Here is a 16,878-nt window from a genome sequence, read left to right on the forward strand (position 1 = left end):
AATATGAACATCCGTTATATTTTTGATTAAAACATAATTATTGAAGTTAAATAAATCATTAGTGGCAATAAATTTAATTAACAATATCATATCATTTTAACATTACCTTAAAAGCTTGAATCAAAATTAATCTTTTTTACTAGGTATGAACACAAAGAAATAAGATTTGAATTAAAGAACCATTGAATAGATGCCGGCTAATAAGTTACTATATAAAAAATTTGAGATTGATAAATTTATTTAAAAAGTTTTTAATATTCCTGTTCTTCAGTTCCACGTCTAGAACCGTCGGTTTTACCCGGTACCAAACCGGGAACCGTTTAACGCAAACAGTGAGAACCGAAAACCGTAAGATAACACATATTAGCAGTTTCAAGGCACCGGTTCGGTTCCAGTTCCTTGATTCTGCCGGTTCCGAACCGTTTGTCGCTCGCCCCCAACTATCCATCCAAGTAATATTTAATGATATTTCAAAATATCATATAGTCAAAGGTCAATCTTCCTAGTCCAAGAACTTATGAGTCGAATCCAACTAAATTCCCACTTTGTATTCAATCGTCTGCTTAACAAAACAAAAGTCCAACCAATTTCACCGTTATTTCTATTCCCACCGGTAACCGTCAAAACACCATCACCGGTAACCCACACTTCTACATTTCTAGCCTAATAATAATAATAATAATAACGTGTTCGCTAGCACCTTACGCAATTGCGTTAACGTACGCGACACGTAGCTTCAGATAATCAAGTTAAAGTTGTTATTAAAACAGTGTATAAGTCAGGGTTAATCGGATCAGTGTATGTGTAATAAGTTAAGGTGCAATTATGTCTACCGGTGGTGATCAGAATAATGATCACGGTGCAATTATGTCTACCGGTGATGATTCGGAAGGCCGAGTAGCGTCTGTTAGAAGTAGTCAAACTGTGAAGAGTATTTGGAAGCAACTGGATCAGCGGTTTAATGGTCGACGGCTCCGTGTGAAGCCTAGGGTTAATCTTAACCGGCAGGATTGTAATTATGAAATTAATGGCAGTACCGGAGGCGGCGATGAGAGCGTTGTGGATGGAGCTTCACCTGAATGGGCGTTGTTGCTTATTGGATGTTTACTTGGCCTTGCTACGGGTCTTTGTGTCGCTGCGTTTAACCTTCTGGTTAGTTGAAGTTTTTTAATTCCCCTAATTTTGTCGAGATACGGTAAGTATGGCTGCAAACAGACCGAACTAAACAAGGCCTTATAAGTTTCCAACAGCTAACCAGATGAAATGTCTTGTTCGTGCTTGTTCATTAACGAAATGAACGGTTCACAAAAACAATGTTTTATTTGATTTGGCTGATCGGAATGATCAGTGTCAATGATTTATTCCGGATATGAAGCTGTGTTGGTAGTTTTTTAGCATTCATATTTATATGTTAGTTTATATATAAATTGATCACATAATGCTCATATATCTTTTTGTTTTATAGCTAATAATTTTGCTTAAATGTATATGATAAGATTAGAAAAGTCATTAAAAATATTAAAAACCTTTAATGAACAAACAAATACGAACAAACACAATTGAAGGAACATGGCCTCTGTTTGTGTTCGTTTATTAGTTAATTGAATGAAATACTTTGTTCATGTTCGTTCATTTATTAAATGAACTTCCCATGTAATAGTTCACAAATTCTTCGCCGAGTGTTCGGCTCATTTACAGCCCTAACCATAAGAGATTGAAATTCAACATCAAATTGAAATTAGAATGAAATTATAGCAAAGGTAATGGATACAGGTACATGTAATACATGAATGGTCATGGGCTGGAATTCCAAATGAAGGTGCCACGTGGCTTCGTTTACAGGAACTCGCGGACACGTGGCATCGAATACTGTTGATACCAGTCACTGGTGGGATCATTGTAGGGGTGCTTCATGGTTTACTTGAAATAGTTGACCAGATAAAAAAGTCAACTCCTGGAATCTTTCCAACTGTGAGAGCTATCCAAGCTGCTGTAACTTTAGGTACTGGTTGTTCTTTGGGTCCTGAAGGACCTAGTGTAGATATTGGGAAATCTTGTGCTAATGGATGCTCGTTAATGATGGATAATAATAAAGAACAAAGGATAGCCCTTGTTGCAGCTGGTGCAGCTGCTGGCATATCTTCAGGTTTGACTTCTTTGACTTTGAAAGTTCTTGTTTTTTTGTAATCTTTGAATTATTTGGTTCGATTTTTGCTTCTTTTTTTTAAGGTTTTAATGCTGCTGTTGCTGGTTGTTTCTTTGCTATTGAGACTGTGCTAAGGCCTCTTCGTGCTGAAAACTCTCCGCCTTTTACAACTGCTATGATAATATTAGCATCGGTTATTTCATCGACCACTTCAAGTGCTATACTTGGAGAAAAACAGGCTTTCACAGTGCCAAAATATGATTTAAAATCTGTTGCTGGTAATTTGTTTCACTCTTGTTCTGTTACCTGTTGCTGTAAAATGAATTCATGTGGTTTGAAATCTGTGACCCATATCATACTTCATCCCACAGTTATTTTAATGGGCTTGATGGGTTTAGGGTCTCGGTAGGGTGTTCAAAAAGCTTGTGGCTCGCTCTAAATCCTCTCTTCCAGGCCTGTAAATGAGCCGAGCCCGATCTAAGCTCGGACGGCTCGTAGCTCGCTCGTTGAATCATTTAAATTAAAGCCCAAATGTATATGTATGTGTGTGTGTGCGTGTGTGTGTGTGTGTGTTTAATATACATATAACTCAAAGTTGTATGGCATTATTAATGAAAAAAATAATGAAGCTTCTCTTTATATTTTGCATATAACTTAAAGCTGTGAAGCCCAAATTTTAATAAATATATATAAATTATAACTCAAACTTATGACCCATTTTGTAATATATAATAATTATGAATCCTATAGTATATAAATTCTGTATCATATGTATGTTCAAATATTCTTTTTAGCTTCTTTATATATCAGTATGTATAAAAAATAAAAAATTTTAAGAATAAAAAGGCTGGCTTGAGCTTTTGACGAGCTGAGCCCGAGCCCAACATTTCTGCTCATTAAGATAAACAGGCCAAGAGCCCACCCAGGCTCTGTTCTGCTCTGCTCGTTTATAGTGCCATCTCCCAGTGTTTATTTTTAAAGCATATAATTTCCTAAATTGGTTATCATTGCAATAATATACATAGTCAACAGATTATTTTTAGAAATTAAAAAAAGTGGAAAAAATAGTATTTGCAGGTCAATCTGATGCAGCCCGTTACAACCTGCACAAAAGTTGATCCGTTTTGACCTGCTATCCAACCTGCACAAAAGTTTCTCTGTTTTGACCTGTTATCCAACCCGCCCAACCACTTATTTTGAGTTTTGACCCCCCTTACGTCTTAACATTTACACATACTTTATCTCTTAATTACAGAACTACCCCTCTACTTGATCCTGGGCATGCTATGTGGTGTAATTAGTGTGTTATTTACTCGACTGGTTTCTTGGTTCGATAAAGCGTTTAAATACATCAAACAAAAGTTTGGACTGCCCACCATTGTTACTCCAGCTTTAGGTGGTTTAGTGGCAGGATTAATGGCTCTTAAATATCCTGGAATTCTTTATTGGGGATTCACCAATGTTGATGAAATTTTACATACCGGGAAAACAGCTTCAGCACCAGGAATCTGGTTATTAGCCCAATTGGCTGCAGCTAAAGTTGTGGCTACTGCTCTTTGCAAAAGTTCTGGGCTTGTTGGTGGTTTGTATGCACCGAGTTTGATGATTGGTGCTGCAGTTGGTGCGGTTTTTGGTGGTTTGGCTATGGAAATAGTCAACTCAGCCATGCCCGGAAATTCTGCTATTGCTGAACCGCAGGCGTATGCTTTAGTAATGTTTTTTTATTTTCCTGTAATTTTTATAACTAGAGGTGGCGAAATAGGTGGACTGGGTTATGGGTAGGATTGTAAACGATCGAACGAACACTAACAATTAAACGAACGGCCTTCTCTTGTTCGTATTCGTGTTCTTTTATGTTTGTTTGTTAATAGTATAAATAGGCGGTTCACGAACGTAAACGAACGACCGAACAAATACCAATTACAATTTAAAGTGAACATCAATCTGTGGGGCCTAAAAATTCAAAGTTGGGCTAAATTGTAGTGGCCCTAAAAAAATGAACTGAATTATATAAACGAACTCAGACACATGTAAACTAACAAACATAAAATGAAAGTAAACTACGAACATAATTGAATGCAACCAAACAAAAAGAAAATGAGCGAACATAAATGAATGAATGAATGAGACACGTGTTCATGTTCATTCATTTAACTAACTGAACCAATAATTTGTTGATGTTCGTTTATTTTTAATATAAATGAACTTCCTGCCAAACAGTTTTCGAATGGGTCACTGAACTTCAGTTCATTCACAGACGTAGTTACGAATACTAAATCTAAAAACAAATGATTTAGACGGTTGACCTGAAAAAGTACCTTTTGGTCAGCCGGTCAAACAGACTGAAGCAAGTTGCGTTGACTTGAAAATACCTTTTGTCCATTTTCAACATTTCTGTATGAATATTAATTTATTTATTATGTTTTCAAATATAATAGTACTAAGTCTGAAAAAAAAAATGATTTAAGTGGTTGACCTGAAAATACCTTTTTATACTGGTCAAAACGGACCGAAACGAGTTGCATTGACCTGAAAACACATTTTATCCATTTTCAACATTTCAGTGTAAATAATTAATGTGTTAAATATATTACAAAAATGATATTGCTAAATCTGGAAAAAATGATTTTAGTGGTTGTACGTCTGCACGAGTCATTTATAATACAGGTTGAAACGTGTCACGTTAGCTTGACCCGGAAGTGCTGTTTTTCCATCTAAAAAAGGAGTTATGTGTAGTTAATGCACCAACCGTGATGACAAAAACAGCATTATTATCATTATGATAATCGAAATATTTCAATAAAATGATTTTAGGTGCTTGTATGCATTAAAAATAGACTTTGGGGCTTCGGGCGTCAACTTTTGACCCATTTTTTTAAGCATTGTGCTAAAATTGCTCTCTCTATTTACAGCTTTCAAGTGTTAATTTTTTTCCTTTAACCTAATAATTCTAACTTCCATTATTACACTACAGGTTGGAATGGCTGCCACCTTGGCTTCAGTTTGTTCTGTACCCTTGACTTCAGTTCTACTTTTGTTTGAGTTGACCAAAGATTATAGAATCGTGCTTCCTCTTATGGTAACATATTTTAGTTTCTTTTAAATTTTTTTAAACATCAGGATTTGGGAATAATACTTTATTTGTCTCTCTTCAATGTTGCAATCAATCAGGGAGCTGTTGGGTTAGCAATATGGGTGCCATCTCTTGCAAACAAGTGTAACGAGGGTGAAGGATCTAATACAAGGAGTTCATCAAGAGGTTATTCGGTAATTTCATCAGTTGATGACAAAACCGATGATTTGACACAAAGCGGTGAAGATGATTTGGAACTTTGCGTAATGGGACCCGGTGATAACCAAGACACCATTGATGAGGATATTATTCTGGAGGATTTGAAGGTACTTCTTATTAAGTCTTTATTTTAATAAAATCAGTCTATAGTAACCGAACGATAATATGGTTTTAATTCAATAATCAGGTTTCTCAGGCTATGTCAAATAAGTATCCAAAAGTCCTATCGTCATCAACTGTTAAAGAGGCGGTAAAATGCATGAATGAGAACAAACAAAGCTGTGTTCTTATTGTCGACTCTGAAGATCATTTAGAAGGAATTTTGACTTATGGAGACATTAGAAGGAACATTTCAGAAACCGACTCAACAACTTCAGATGTATGTTAATGTTGGTGACACATGCATGCATCTATTTATTTTTATAATGTGATCGAACTAAATTCTTTTTGCAGTTAAGCAATTATTCTGTTTCTTCCATTTGCACTCGTGGGATAAACTACCGAGGGCTAAAGCGTGGGCTTATAACGTGTTATCCCGATACTGATTTGGCAACTGCTAAAACGTTAATGGAGGCAAGAGATGTAAAACAACTGCCTGTGATACAACGCGGTGTTGATTTTCATAATGAAAGAAAATGGAAGATTGTTGCTATTGTTTATTACCATTCAATCTGGAGCTGTCTCAGGTTACAACCGAAAACTATATATTTTACTATTTGGTTTTCTTGGGAAAATATTAATAAAAAGGACCGTGTTTTTTTGTTAAACTTTTTAAAGATGAATTGTCGACGTTGTGGTGCAGTGAGGAGATAAATCGCAAGGGAACAGGGATCGCCAAAGATCATACTGAAGAAAAGACATCTTTCGATGGGTAGCTATTGTTGTTTTATTAAGATAATGACAATATGATATGGTCTCTTGATGCGCAAGTTTTGGAGTTAAAGCTGATTGAATGAAGGTATTATTGACAAAATGACTTAGTTTCTTGAAGCTTTGGAATTAAAATAGTTGTAGGTGGTGTTGCTTATTATACCCCATTTCTGACTAGAGATTTAGTCATGAGTGATAACTAAGAGAACATGTTGCTTGTTATACCTTTTGTGTTTATCTCTACATCATTTAAGTTTTGTTTTTTGCTTTTTGTTTTACTATTTTACCTTTATACATGTTGATATATAAATTATCTTCCATACTAAAACTTCTATATATAATTGACATGTTAAGTTTAGCAAACTTTAAAATTGTTGTATAAATGATAAAACTTTCTCTGAATGTAACTTCAGATTCTTGAAAACACATACTTAAGAACAAGAAAATCCCTCAAAGTTGTAACAAAAATGAAAAAGATACTGTAATATAAAGCTTAAATATTTCTACTCTCCCAAAAACCCTTGAAGACGGAAAGCTTATTCTGATCAAAATTTACATCTGGGGCCCAAGCGGCAACCTGTTCATCATCTGACGGTAATTCAGCGCACCATTAGCCAAGTTCAAACCAGGGTCCGACGCGGGCTCCACCTTCGGTTCACTTTTTGGCACCATGAATCCCATCTCATTCATTTGTTGTGGTTGGCTCAAATAATGATGAACTGGACGAACAGGCATTTGCCCTTGTTTAGCCAAAGCCATATGAGCTAACCCTCCCGGCCCTTGGCTCATTGGGTAACCATAGCCGTGGGTTGTATTGAGACCTAGCTGCTGACCATTGGGTAAACCATATGGAGGCCTTTGGAACCTAGCCATGTTTTGAATCCGTGTCGGCTCAGGCATGTGAACGTGAACCTGTTGTGCAGACGCCATGGAGTTGTTATTATGGCTGTTTTTCTGAGCAGGCACGTCATGGTTGTGTTTTCCTTCATATGTTGTTATAACTGATTTTAGGTCATGTGATGCTCTTTCCACATGTTTTCTCACCGTGCAGCCCGCACTCGTGCACTTGTAGTAACTCCTGTGTCATAAAAATTAATTTTTAATTCAAAACACGACATGTTTGCCTTAAAGTACAACATATAAACATAAGAACACAAAATAATAACCTCGGGTTCGGGTTTCCTTTCACGACTTTCTGTCCATACTTGCGCCAGCGATAACCGTCATCAAGAATATCCACCTCACTGGTTGTTTGGACCACAACTCTTGGTTCCCTGATGGCTCGGGTGGCCCCACTTACATCTGCTGCATACGCTTCGACTTTTCTGTGTAACAAACAAAATAAAAATTGGGAGTTGTTATCAAACATTAAAACCAAATATAAATTACTTTAGAAAAGAAAAAACATAAAGACTTAACTACGGTTTTAGTCCCTAGGGTTTGAACCCGATAACCGTTCGGTTTAAAAGTTTTAAATTGACTTTTTAATGCTAAAAGGTTGATTTTCGTATCAATTACAAAAGTTTAAATCACCACTACCTTAGAGTTGGACTGGAGGGTAGCTAATGTGAAACTCAAAACTGTCGGACTAAAAATCTCAAATTAAAGCTTTTGGAGTAAAATAGTTATGCAGGCCACACGGAATAAAACCGCATATAAATTATTAATTAAATTAAACATAAAATAGATAGTCAAACCTTCTTTTTGACTCAGATTCATCTCCTTCACCATCATAACCAAGTGACACACTACCATGTGTTGCTCGATCATCTTCTTCTTCATCATTTGAAAAAGTAGGCGACCCATCAACAGCATCACTGGACTCAAACTGACCATTCTGCCCCTGCATACCCATCCCTAACGACGTCGCCTCAAAATTATTTTCTTGCCCCCAAACTGAACCTCCATCAACCCCATTTTGGTCATTCACATCACTTTGCATATCACTCAACATGTTTGATGAACCGATTCCCAATCTACGGTTAGGAGCAAGTTTCGGGTGATTGTGGGCCCCCTTGTAAATAATCTCAGTAATATGACCCTCGTGGGACCGCTCAACTTTCTTTTTAACAGAACAGTTTGAGTGAGTGCATTTATAGTAGCTTCGAGGATAGTCGCTTCCTTTCACTTGTTTCTGACCATATTTTCTCCAATTGTATCCGTCATCAGATGATGCACTGTTGGCATTAGCATTATCGTCATGATGTTGTTCTTCATGATGGTGTTGTGATCGATCTGAATTGCCATGAATAGCTTGAAACGGAGCCATTTGTAGAGAAAAGTTGTTCTTTTCAGTTAAGTCTGGATATTTTTGGGTCGGTTCAATCTTTTGAGGTGGGAATTGTTTCTCAGATTGAACTGCAGCTTCAGTAGTTTGAAAGGATTGTGCAGACATAAAGGGTGGGTTGACCTAAATGATTAGAAGAAAATAATCATTAGCATTTGAAGAAGTTAAAAGAAACTAAAGTATCTAAACAAATTTACTATTGAATACATAAAATATTAAAGTGGCAGAAAAATAAGATCAAATGAATCCAGATAATGTGTCAAAGCAGTTTTGGGCCAGAACACTGAAACAGATCCTCTTTAATACAAGCCAAAATCAGCCAACTTGACCCGCAAAAACTTTTTTTTTTTTCAATAATTTAAAAAAAAATCATAAATTAGGATAACAAAGAAAACTTACCAAGATAACAGTATATTTTGTTTTTTAAAATAAAACGACTTAAGAGGTTGCATACTTGTATGAATCAAAGATTAAATTTTGGTTGACCTTCGACCTGATTAACCCGTTACTCTTTAATCCAAATTTATTAATTTGGCCCGTTAGAGATAAAGGAACGGAGCCAAAATTGATCATTAATACTAAAATGTATCGAAATTGCCACATCTGCGTAAAGCGTAAGATAAATGTTTTAATCATATGTTACTTTGCTTACATTGTCACGAGGTAAGGGAACAGAATCTGGAAAAGGTTTGAAGGCAAAAGATGCGTTATTAGATTCCTCAAAGAAATTATCTTTACTCTTATTACCATTGTTGTCAGTTTGTGCGAATTGAAACTTCCCGGTTGTTGGAGACGGCTGAACCTATAAAATTCAATACAGGTATGTGATTAGTAATATATCTATCTACACACCGCTGTTTGTTAGAAAAATTTAAATATCATATTTAGATTTCTATACTTTAAAAAAAACACTAATGAGCTTACCAATGAGTTTGACAGAAAAACAGGCGAATCCAAGAAAGCGCCCGGGCTGATACTAGGTGAAATTGTCAAATACACCGACTGAGCATGTTGGTTTTGTGACCCATCTGCAGGCTTAATAATATCAGTATTCAACCTGGGAGCATTATGACCAGCTCTAGCTGCCATTCTTTCAACAAGCCCGACCCGCTGGCCCGTTTTCTGCTCACCAAATTCACCTGTCTGACCTCTTTGATTATCATTGTTTTCGGAACCCACTTGCCGATCTGGTCCAGGAAATGTGAACCCACCGCCATCATTAGGGTTAGGGTTGTGTGGCCTCCAGTCCCCACTCATCCCACCGTTGCCATCAAATCCACCCATCAATATCCAAAGCTCCTTTCTTCAAATATCAGCTAACAATAACAAAATAATATCAAAAAAATTTAGTAACAATTAGGGCTGTGAGTTCGACAAACTGTTCGGCGGGAGGTTCGATTATGTTTGTTTGTTTAATAAATGAACAAAGAATTCCATTCGATTGGCTAAGTGATCAAACACAAACAGAGACCATGTCCGTTCAACTGTGTTCGTGAATGTTCAGTAGCGTGTTCTTTACGTCCGTTTACGATTGTTTCTTTACTTTGTTCATTAAAATTAAAGATTTTTAATATCTTTTTAATGACTTTTTTAATCTTGTCATATTGATTTAATCAAAATAATTAGGTAATTAATGTATATGTAAAATTAATATATGGTGTTTGGGATTCCTTATTTTACCTCCTTATAACTTTTCATTAAGTTAATAAGTTACAAAAGTGTAACTGATGGAACTTTTCCTCTCACATAATAAGCAATCCCAAACACCTTATTACTTTTCGAAAAGTTTATAAGTTATAAGTTGGTGAAAATAAGCAATCCCAAACACCCCCGAATACAAATATTAAATAAATCACCAACATAAACTCGGTAAACACACCAACCCCTTGACACTACATATATCATTTCTCGGTTAGCCAAATAAAAAAATAAAAAAACATTGTTCGTGTTCGTTCGTTTTTGTTCCTGAACCGTTCACACAAGCAAGTTCATTTCCTTAACGAGCGAACACAAACAAAAAGTTCAGCTGTTCGTAAACCGTTCGTTTGCCCAATAAAATCTCAAAAAATGAACGGTCCCTTACAGTCGTAGTAACGGTAAAACCGCAGTTTCAAGCACCAATTTTTTCCCATTTTAAGCAAACAAAAACAAATCACTAAGCTCAAAACAGTAACCACAACATTTAATTACTCAAAATGATTACATAATAACAACAAAACAAATACTATAAAGTAAACCTAATGATTCAATTTCCACTTGTGGTAAAAGAAAATCATTCAAATTGCAAGATTCCAATTATAGAAACAAACCCCACAACAATTTCTCATAAATTACGCCCAAATTACCAATCGCAGACCCAAAATCAAAATCTAAAAACAACCCAGATGAAATTAATCCATTAAAACCAAAGATCTGAAGTGAAAGCTTAACTACACGTCAAAATCCATGGTTTTGTTTGTGAAAAAAAAGTGAAATTGAAATGGGTAAGTGATGAAGAACCTGACGGAAATGGAAAACAAATAGTGGGTCTTTTGTCGTTGTGTGATTTGATTAGCTGATTGATTGTATTGTCTGTGTGTGTGTGTGTGATTAGCAGCAGGCTTCTTCTTCCATTGGATTTTGATTGAATAAACAAGTAATTTGTTGACAGAGGAATTTGGGGCTTTGTTTTTTTTATATTTATATTTATATTTATAAGTGAAATAAATGTACGGTTTGTTGGGGATGGACCCGAAATGGTTGGAATTTTAAGGGTCCAAAAATTTAATTTCTTTTTTTTATTTGTTTATTTTATATTATAAATATATTATTAGAGTAATTAAATATGTTATCTAAAAATGTAATTTTTTTAACGGCCAGCAAACAAATAACGTCTAGGTACTTCGTATGGAATGACCCAATGACAAAAGACCACCGCCAGCTTAAGCACCCGCCCAAAGGCCTATTTGTGAAAAACCCGGACGCCCTCAGAATTGAACTGGAGACCATAAAAATCCCAGTCTTCCTTCATTGAGCCACTCATGCCCCCCCCGGCCGGTCGTTGTAAGTGAGGATTAAACTTCGGTCTCTATTAAGAAACCCAAGTTTCCTACCACCACACCACATTGAAAAAAACTCAAAATGTAATTTAATCAGTATTTAAATAAATATCCAAAAGTAATCAAAAGGTTATAAAATTTTAATTAATATGAGGACGCTTAACGTATTAAAATCCTATATTTGTACCGATCTATCGTTTTATGAACATAAGTAATTATATTTGGACCGATCTATTTAAAGAAAGAAGCAATATTATTTGTAACAATCTATCTATCTGTATATGTATTGTATTTATATATATCTATACTGCATGATAAAAGAGTAGCACTTTGTCACACGTCATTTTCTAGTACATTATCTTCCTTTTTTTTACAATATCTTTGTTTTTTATAAATACTTATAATTCTCGTCTTCCTTGTTCATTAAATAATAATTACTTCTTTTCATAAAATATTTTTTTTAAATTAAGTTTGCTAACAAAGCATTTATAGAAGTTGAACACTTGTTTCATTATTTAATCGTGTAATATGAATGATATTGTTTTTATAAGAAGCATTTGCGGATTTATTAATCATAGTTTAAGAACCCCAATTTCCACCAATCTTGTATTATTATGTCATTTACACCATTAACTACTCCAAAACCACTTGAATCAAATGCATCACTCCTCTCAACTCTCAAAGTACCCTAAAAAACTCTTTTTTCTATTTTCATTTTTGAATAAAAATTAAATATATGTAATGAAAAATAAAACTAATGTTCCATTGAAACTTAAATATTACATTAAAATACAATAACTTAAAAAAAACAAACATATACGAAAAGTTTAAATGTCACAAGGTCAATCATATTCCTCGGGTTTTAGAGGATTTTTTGGTCGCTTGAATTTTTGAGTTTTCCATGAAGATTAAAGGTTGTGTGTGTAAAATATTGTTTATATTTTGGTTTGTGTGTTTAAAATGGTAAAAATGTTGGTTTAAAATAGGAAAGAAAATCTTTCTTTTAAATTTAATACATGGTGCGAAGGTCAAAAATGGTCCAACGGCTATATCAAATCAGGTACTGGTACCTGTTTTTCGAATACCTGAATTAAAATTTAAACCACATGCGGTGGTGTTTGGTTTGCGAGTAGAATACCCACAAGAGGTACCCGCATCATGCGTATTACCCCTAAACAAATATATGTATGAATAATTTACTTGGACAACTTATAAATGATTCTCCTATATTAGCTTGTGACTAATAGAGTGCTTTTTCACTTTAAATAAAATACAATATTTGACTCATAGTAATTTAAATTATTAAGGATTCTAGTTGTGGGTCAAATGTTAAGTATTATTTAATATGCCAACATAGTTAGATTTTGGGAATCAAATTTAATGTTACAAAATATATATGTAGTAATTATAATTAAGTTTTAAATTTTCAAGAGTTATGTGGCCACAGTGCGTCGTGTCTGCTGAACGTCATCGAACCGTCACCCGCCTTTCATCCGATCGCAAAGGAAAACCAACTTGCTTGTGATTTCAGCACTCGGTTATTTCGTGTGATTGGATCTAGCAATCGGTTCTTCGATCTTGGTGGTCAGTTGTTTTGGGTCATAAAAGGTACATATGATTAAACTCATATATGGTTGGTTTTTGTTTCTATTTTGTTTGCATCTGGACTTTTCTTGGGCAATCAAGAGTATGTATGATATGGATTGATCTTCCGCTATGCCAAAAACGGTAAAACCAATGTACAAAACCCAACATCATGAGCTTTTGCTATTGTTAGGAACAAAGCAGCGCAACGAAACAACACACGAACAGTCATAAACGATTAGACGCACAGTAAACAGAAAATAATTGATAAAACAACAAAAGATTTTACGTGGTTCGGTGCTAGTGGGGGACCTACATCCACTGGCTGCAACTAGGTTATTTTATTATTGAGGTGCGAAGATTACAATTACATGATATGGATATAAATAAAAATGGACTAGGGTTAATAACTAAGTCAACAAGAAACAATAAATGAGCCTTTAATATAATAATTAAACCAGCCTTTGATGCTACATCTCGACAACCCAAACCGAAAGCCTAAAAGCCTTCAGAAATCCTAACAATCTCCCTGATATAACGCTAAATATATATTAATCCCTTGTATATTTTAATAAATATTTTAATCGTTTATGTTTGGTTTTTATTAGGATTTGTATACTACTAACTTATTTGAATAATGTAGGTTTCGGGTTTTAATTCCGGTGAAAAGTGGGCGAAAAACGAGCAAAAACAAGCCGAACCGGAGAACCGACGCATCAGGAAACGAACCGGACCGAACCAGGAAGTAAACCGGACCAACGAGATGGACCAGACCCCCACCCCCTAGGGGCAGTGCGCTGCGTGACGGGGGAGGGGGAGCCCGCCGCGCAACGCGCGTGGGGGTGGCGGTGTCCGACTTCCAGAATCTTCCAACTGTTAACCGACTCAACCTATTTTTGGACCCCTGTTGCCTATATAAAGACCCCTAAACTAACCATTAATCATAACCTGAAGTTCCATACGAATTTGGTGAGTTCCTAGGCGTCCGAGGCGAGTTTCCGGCAGCTTTGGAGTCGAGGAATCAGCCGGCGAAATGCTTATCATTCAAAGACGAAGACTCCGGGTTTTATCACCTTTATTCTTCCGTTCTTATTTATTTTCGCCATGATTTCGTCTATTATTGTTTTGTTTTATTTTAAGATGCTAGGCTAAACGTTATAGACTGCCTAGGCTTATGATGAACCTACTTTGACGTTTTGTTTTGCTTTGGGATTTATTTACGTTATGGTTTTTATTGTTTAGTAAAAGGTTTACTTATATTAAATTGATGCGTATAGATATTTAGGATTGTTTGATTAATTGTTATTATTCCATAGTTGCCTTGATTATTGTTTGTCATTATGATAGGTTGCTATTAGGTCAATTAATTTGTGTTTTTGATTATTTTGTGATTGATTTCGAATAAGATCATAGGAATAGTAATTATTAATTAAATAAACCTAAGTGTGCTGCTAACCTAAATAGCTGTAAGGTGCTAGGTTATCGATAGATCTTTATTATTTGATCTTGCTAGATTTAGTTCTTCGTAAGGAGTCCGTCTAGGTTTGGTTATTTAATTATTGTCTATTGAATCAATTTGATATATTAAACTGCCTTTGATTTCTGCGCTGTAAGGTAGGATTTCATATAAAGGAACTAAATTGTAAACAATTGGGTGACCGTAAGCGAACTTGATTTTTAATACTGGTGTGCGTTAAAACTTGTTAGAAATCCATAGGTTTTCTCTTGAGAAGAGTCAGGGGTCCTATTTGGTTTTTCTTTTAAGTGTCTATTTAAATATTTTCCCGAGTTAATTCATTACCGAAATTTAGGGGAGTCTAGCCTAGGTAGTTTTCTCATCATCATCTTATTTTCATAACAACCTTTGTTTTCGTTTAATTTACTTGTTTCCTTAATTAGTTTTAATTATAGTATTAATTTAATATTTTAAATAAAAACCCCCTTAAACAAATATAAATAATAAGTCATGTTTTGTAGTCGAGTCTAATTAGCTAGTAAACGTAATTTAAAGAGTCTCGTGGGTTCGATATCCGGACTTACTTAGCTGTACTAGAGTCAACTGGTTCACTTGCAGGTTAGTAGTTTAGTTAAGTTTAAGAGTATAGAATTTATTACTTAGTGTCTAGTTTAGCGTGTTTTTATTAGACTAGTTTTAGCACATCAAGTTTTTGGCGTCGTTGTCGGGGACTCTTGACGATTGCGTTATTAGCTTTGATTAGACTTACTTGCTACATACGTGCTACTTGTTTTGTTTTGTTTTGTCTTTTGAGTCGTAGGAGTTTAATTAATTTTAGTTTAATTTTAAGTTTAGTTTATTTTATTTATGTTTAGTTTTATTTTTGAATAGAGTCTATTGATTTGGTCTTGTGTGCCTTTCAAGTTTATGCCACATCTTCGTTCGCAAGGACCACTTCCGTTAAATCAAAAGTCAGTTCACCGATCACCATAGATTCTTCACTGAAGTCATCACCACACAGTTCACCGCCGTCGAGCCCCAGAACCATTCCCGATATTCAAATGGTCGACAAACGAGCCGTTTACCAACAAGCTTTCGAGGGTTTCACCGGAGACTACTCACCCATCATCACCCTCGTAATTGATAACCCCAACTCCTGGCAAATTCCTTCTTATGTCATAACCAATCTCATCCAGAGTAATCTATTCCATAGCCGTGACGATGAAGATGCACCAGCACACATCAACCGTCTCACCCGTGCGCTTAGGACATTCAATTTGCAAGGTGCCAATGAAGATGCCATTTTCCTCCGTTTATTCCCATTTTCACTTATGGGTCGTGCCGCCACTTGGCTCGATTCACAACCTGCTGGAGCATTCGCTACTTGGGAGGCGTTGCGTACCGCTTTCTTGGAGAAATATTTCCCGCCTGCCAAAGCATCTCATCTCCGTTATCAGATTCATTCTTTCCATATGAAGCCGGACAAGCCGTACTATCAAGCTTGGGAGCGTTTTCAAGGTTTACTGGCCCGTTGTTCACAGCATGGTCTTACTCCGTGGGCCCTGGTCGAGAAGTTTTACAATGGGCTGACATATGAGGCACAAGATCGTTTCGACATTGCTGCTGGAGGTAACTTAATGGATAAGATAAATGTAGTAGAGTGTAATGAGTTGTTTGAAAGTTTTGCCCAGTCCGAGTTTGCTCTCCCACCGAAATGGGAGATGTACACTGTCTTGATGAGAGAAGACAAAGAGTTTGCCGACTATGACTTGGAAACAGCAGTCAACAAACTAAGAACTTTTGAACTTAACATGGTTCGTAAAGAGACACCAACTGATCAGGTTCAGGATCCAAGAATGTATGGTGCAAAAGTTAATGCAAGTTCAAGTTCGAAGTCTGAATCATCTTCTTACTACTCAAAGGGAGAGTCGGGCGCTAACTCAACACATGAAGGACATGTATCTCTCAACATGAATGGTGATGTGTGTTTTGTAGCTGGTGGATCAAATGCTTCTAAACCTCAAGCAACCAAGAGTAGTTTTTCCTCAAGTGTTCCTAACAACAACTACTCTAAGATGCTCATGAGTGTTAAATCTGCTAAACAGCAGTTTGCTCTCTATGCATCTTTCATTGCTTCGTATGAAAATTACATTCAAGGCAAGATTGTTGATCCTGCAACGTTAGACGAAGACTATGATCAGATCG

General features: G+C 35.7%; 2 protein-coding genes across 2 annotated transcripts; one reads left to right on the forward strand and one right to left on the reverse strand.

The window, feature by feature from the left end:
• The first annotated feature begins 825 nt into the window (after nt 1–825).
• Nucleotides 826–6,313, forward strand: LOC143581838 (chloride channel protein CLC-f-like). Its single transcript, XM_077064522.1, has 9 exons — nt 826–1,152; nt 1,774–2,146; nt 2,230–2,424; nt 3,402–3,856; nt 5,121–5,225; nt 5,318–5,545; nt 5,626–5,817; nt 5,892–6,124; nt 6,241–6,313. Exons 1-9 carry the CDS (start codon nt 826–828, stop codon nt 6,311–6,313), a joined length of 2,181 nt encoding a protein of 726 aa, XP_076920637.1.
• A 372-nt stretch (nt 6,314–6,685) lies between these two features.
• LOC143581843 (putative WRKY transcription factor 2) lies at nt 6,686–9,951 on the reverse strand. The gene is made up of 5 exons (XM_077064528.1): nt 9,520–9,951; nt 9,248–9,397; nt 8,006–8,718; nt 7,475–7,633; nt 6,686–7,386 (listed from the first exon to the last, which is right to left on the reverse strand). The coding sequence occupies exons 1-5, from the start codon at nt 9,877–9,879 to the stop codon at nt 6,861–6,863; spliced, it is 1,908 nt and encodes a 635-aa protein (XP_076920643.1). The 5' UTR covers nt 9,880–9,951; the 3' UTR covers nt 6,686–6,860.
• Nucleotides 9,952–16,878: the final 6,927 nt, after the last annotated feature.

This window comes from Bidens hawaiensis, unplaced genomic scaffold (genome assembly GCF_021521415.1).
Source record: "Bidens hawaiensis isolate Kalapana, Puna unplaced genomic scaffold, B.hawaiensis_p1.1 tig00031205_1, whole genome shotgun sequence".
NCBI classification, from domain to species: Eukaryota; Viridiplantae; Streptophyta; class Magnoliopsida; order Asterales; family Asteraceae; genus Bidens; species Bidens hawaiensis.

Excerpts from the sequence above, each read along its gene's own strand:
- LOC143581838 (XM_077064522.1), top strand. The coding sequence starts at position 826 with ATGTCTACCGGTGGTGATCAGAATAATGATCACGGTGCAATTATGTCT. Across the intron at positions 2,147-2,229 it reads AGCTGCTGGCATATCTTCAG|GTTTTAATGCTGCTGTTGCT; the intron begins GTTTGACTTCTT and ends CTTTTTTTTAAG. Across the intron at positions 6,125-6,240 it reads TCAATCTGGAGCTGTCTCAG|TGAGGAGATAAATCGCAAGG; the intron begins GTTACAACCGAA and ends GTTGTGGTGCAG.
- LOC143581843 (XM_077064528.1), bottom strand. The coding sequence starts at position 9,879 with ATGGGTGGATTTGATGGCAACGGTGGGATGAGTGGGGACTGGAGGCCA. Across the intron at positions 9,398-9,519 it reads TTTTTCTGTCAAACTCATTG|GTTCAGCCGTCTCCAACAAC; the intron begins GTAAGCTCATTA and ends TGAATTTTATAG. Across the intron at positions 7,634-8,005 it reads GAATCTGAGTCAAAAAGAAG|AAAAGTCGAAGCGTATGCAG; the intron begins GTTTGACTATCT and ends TTTGTTACACAG.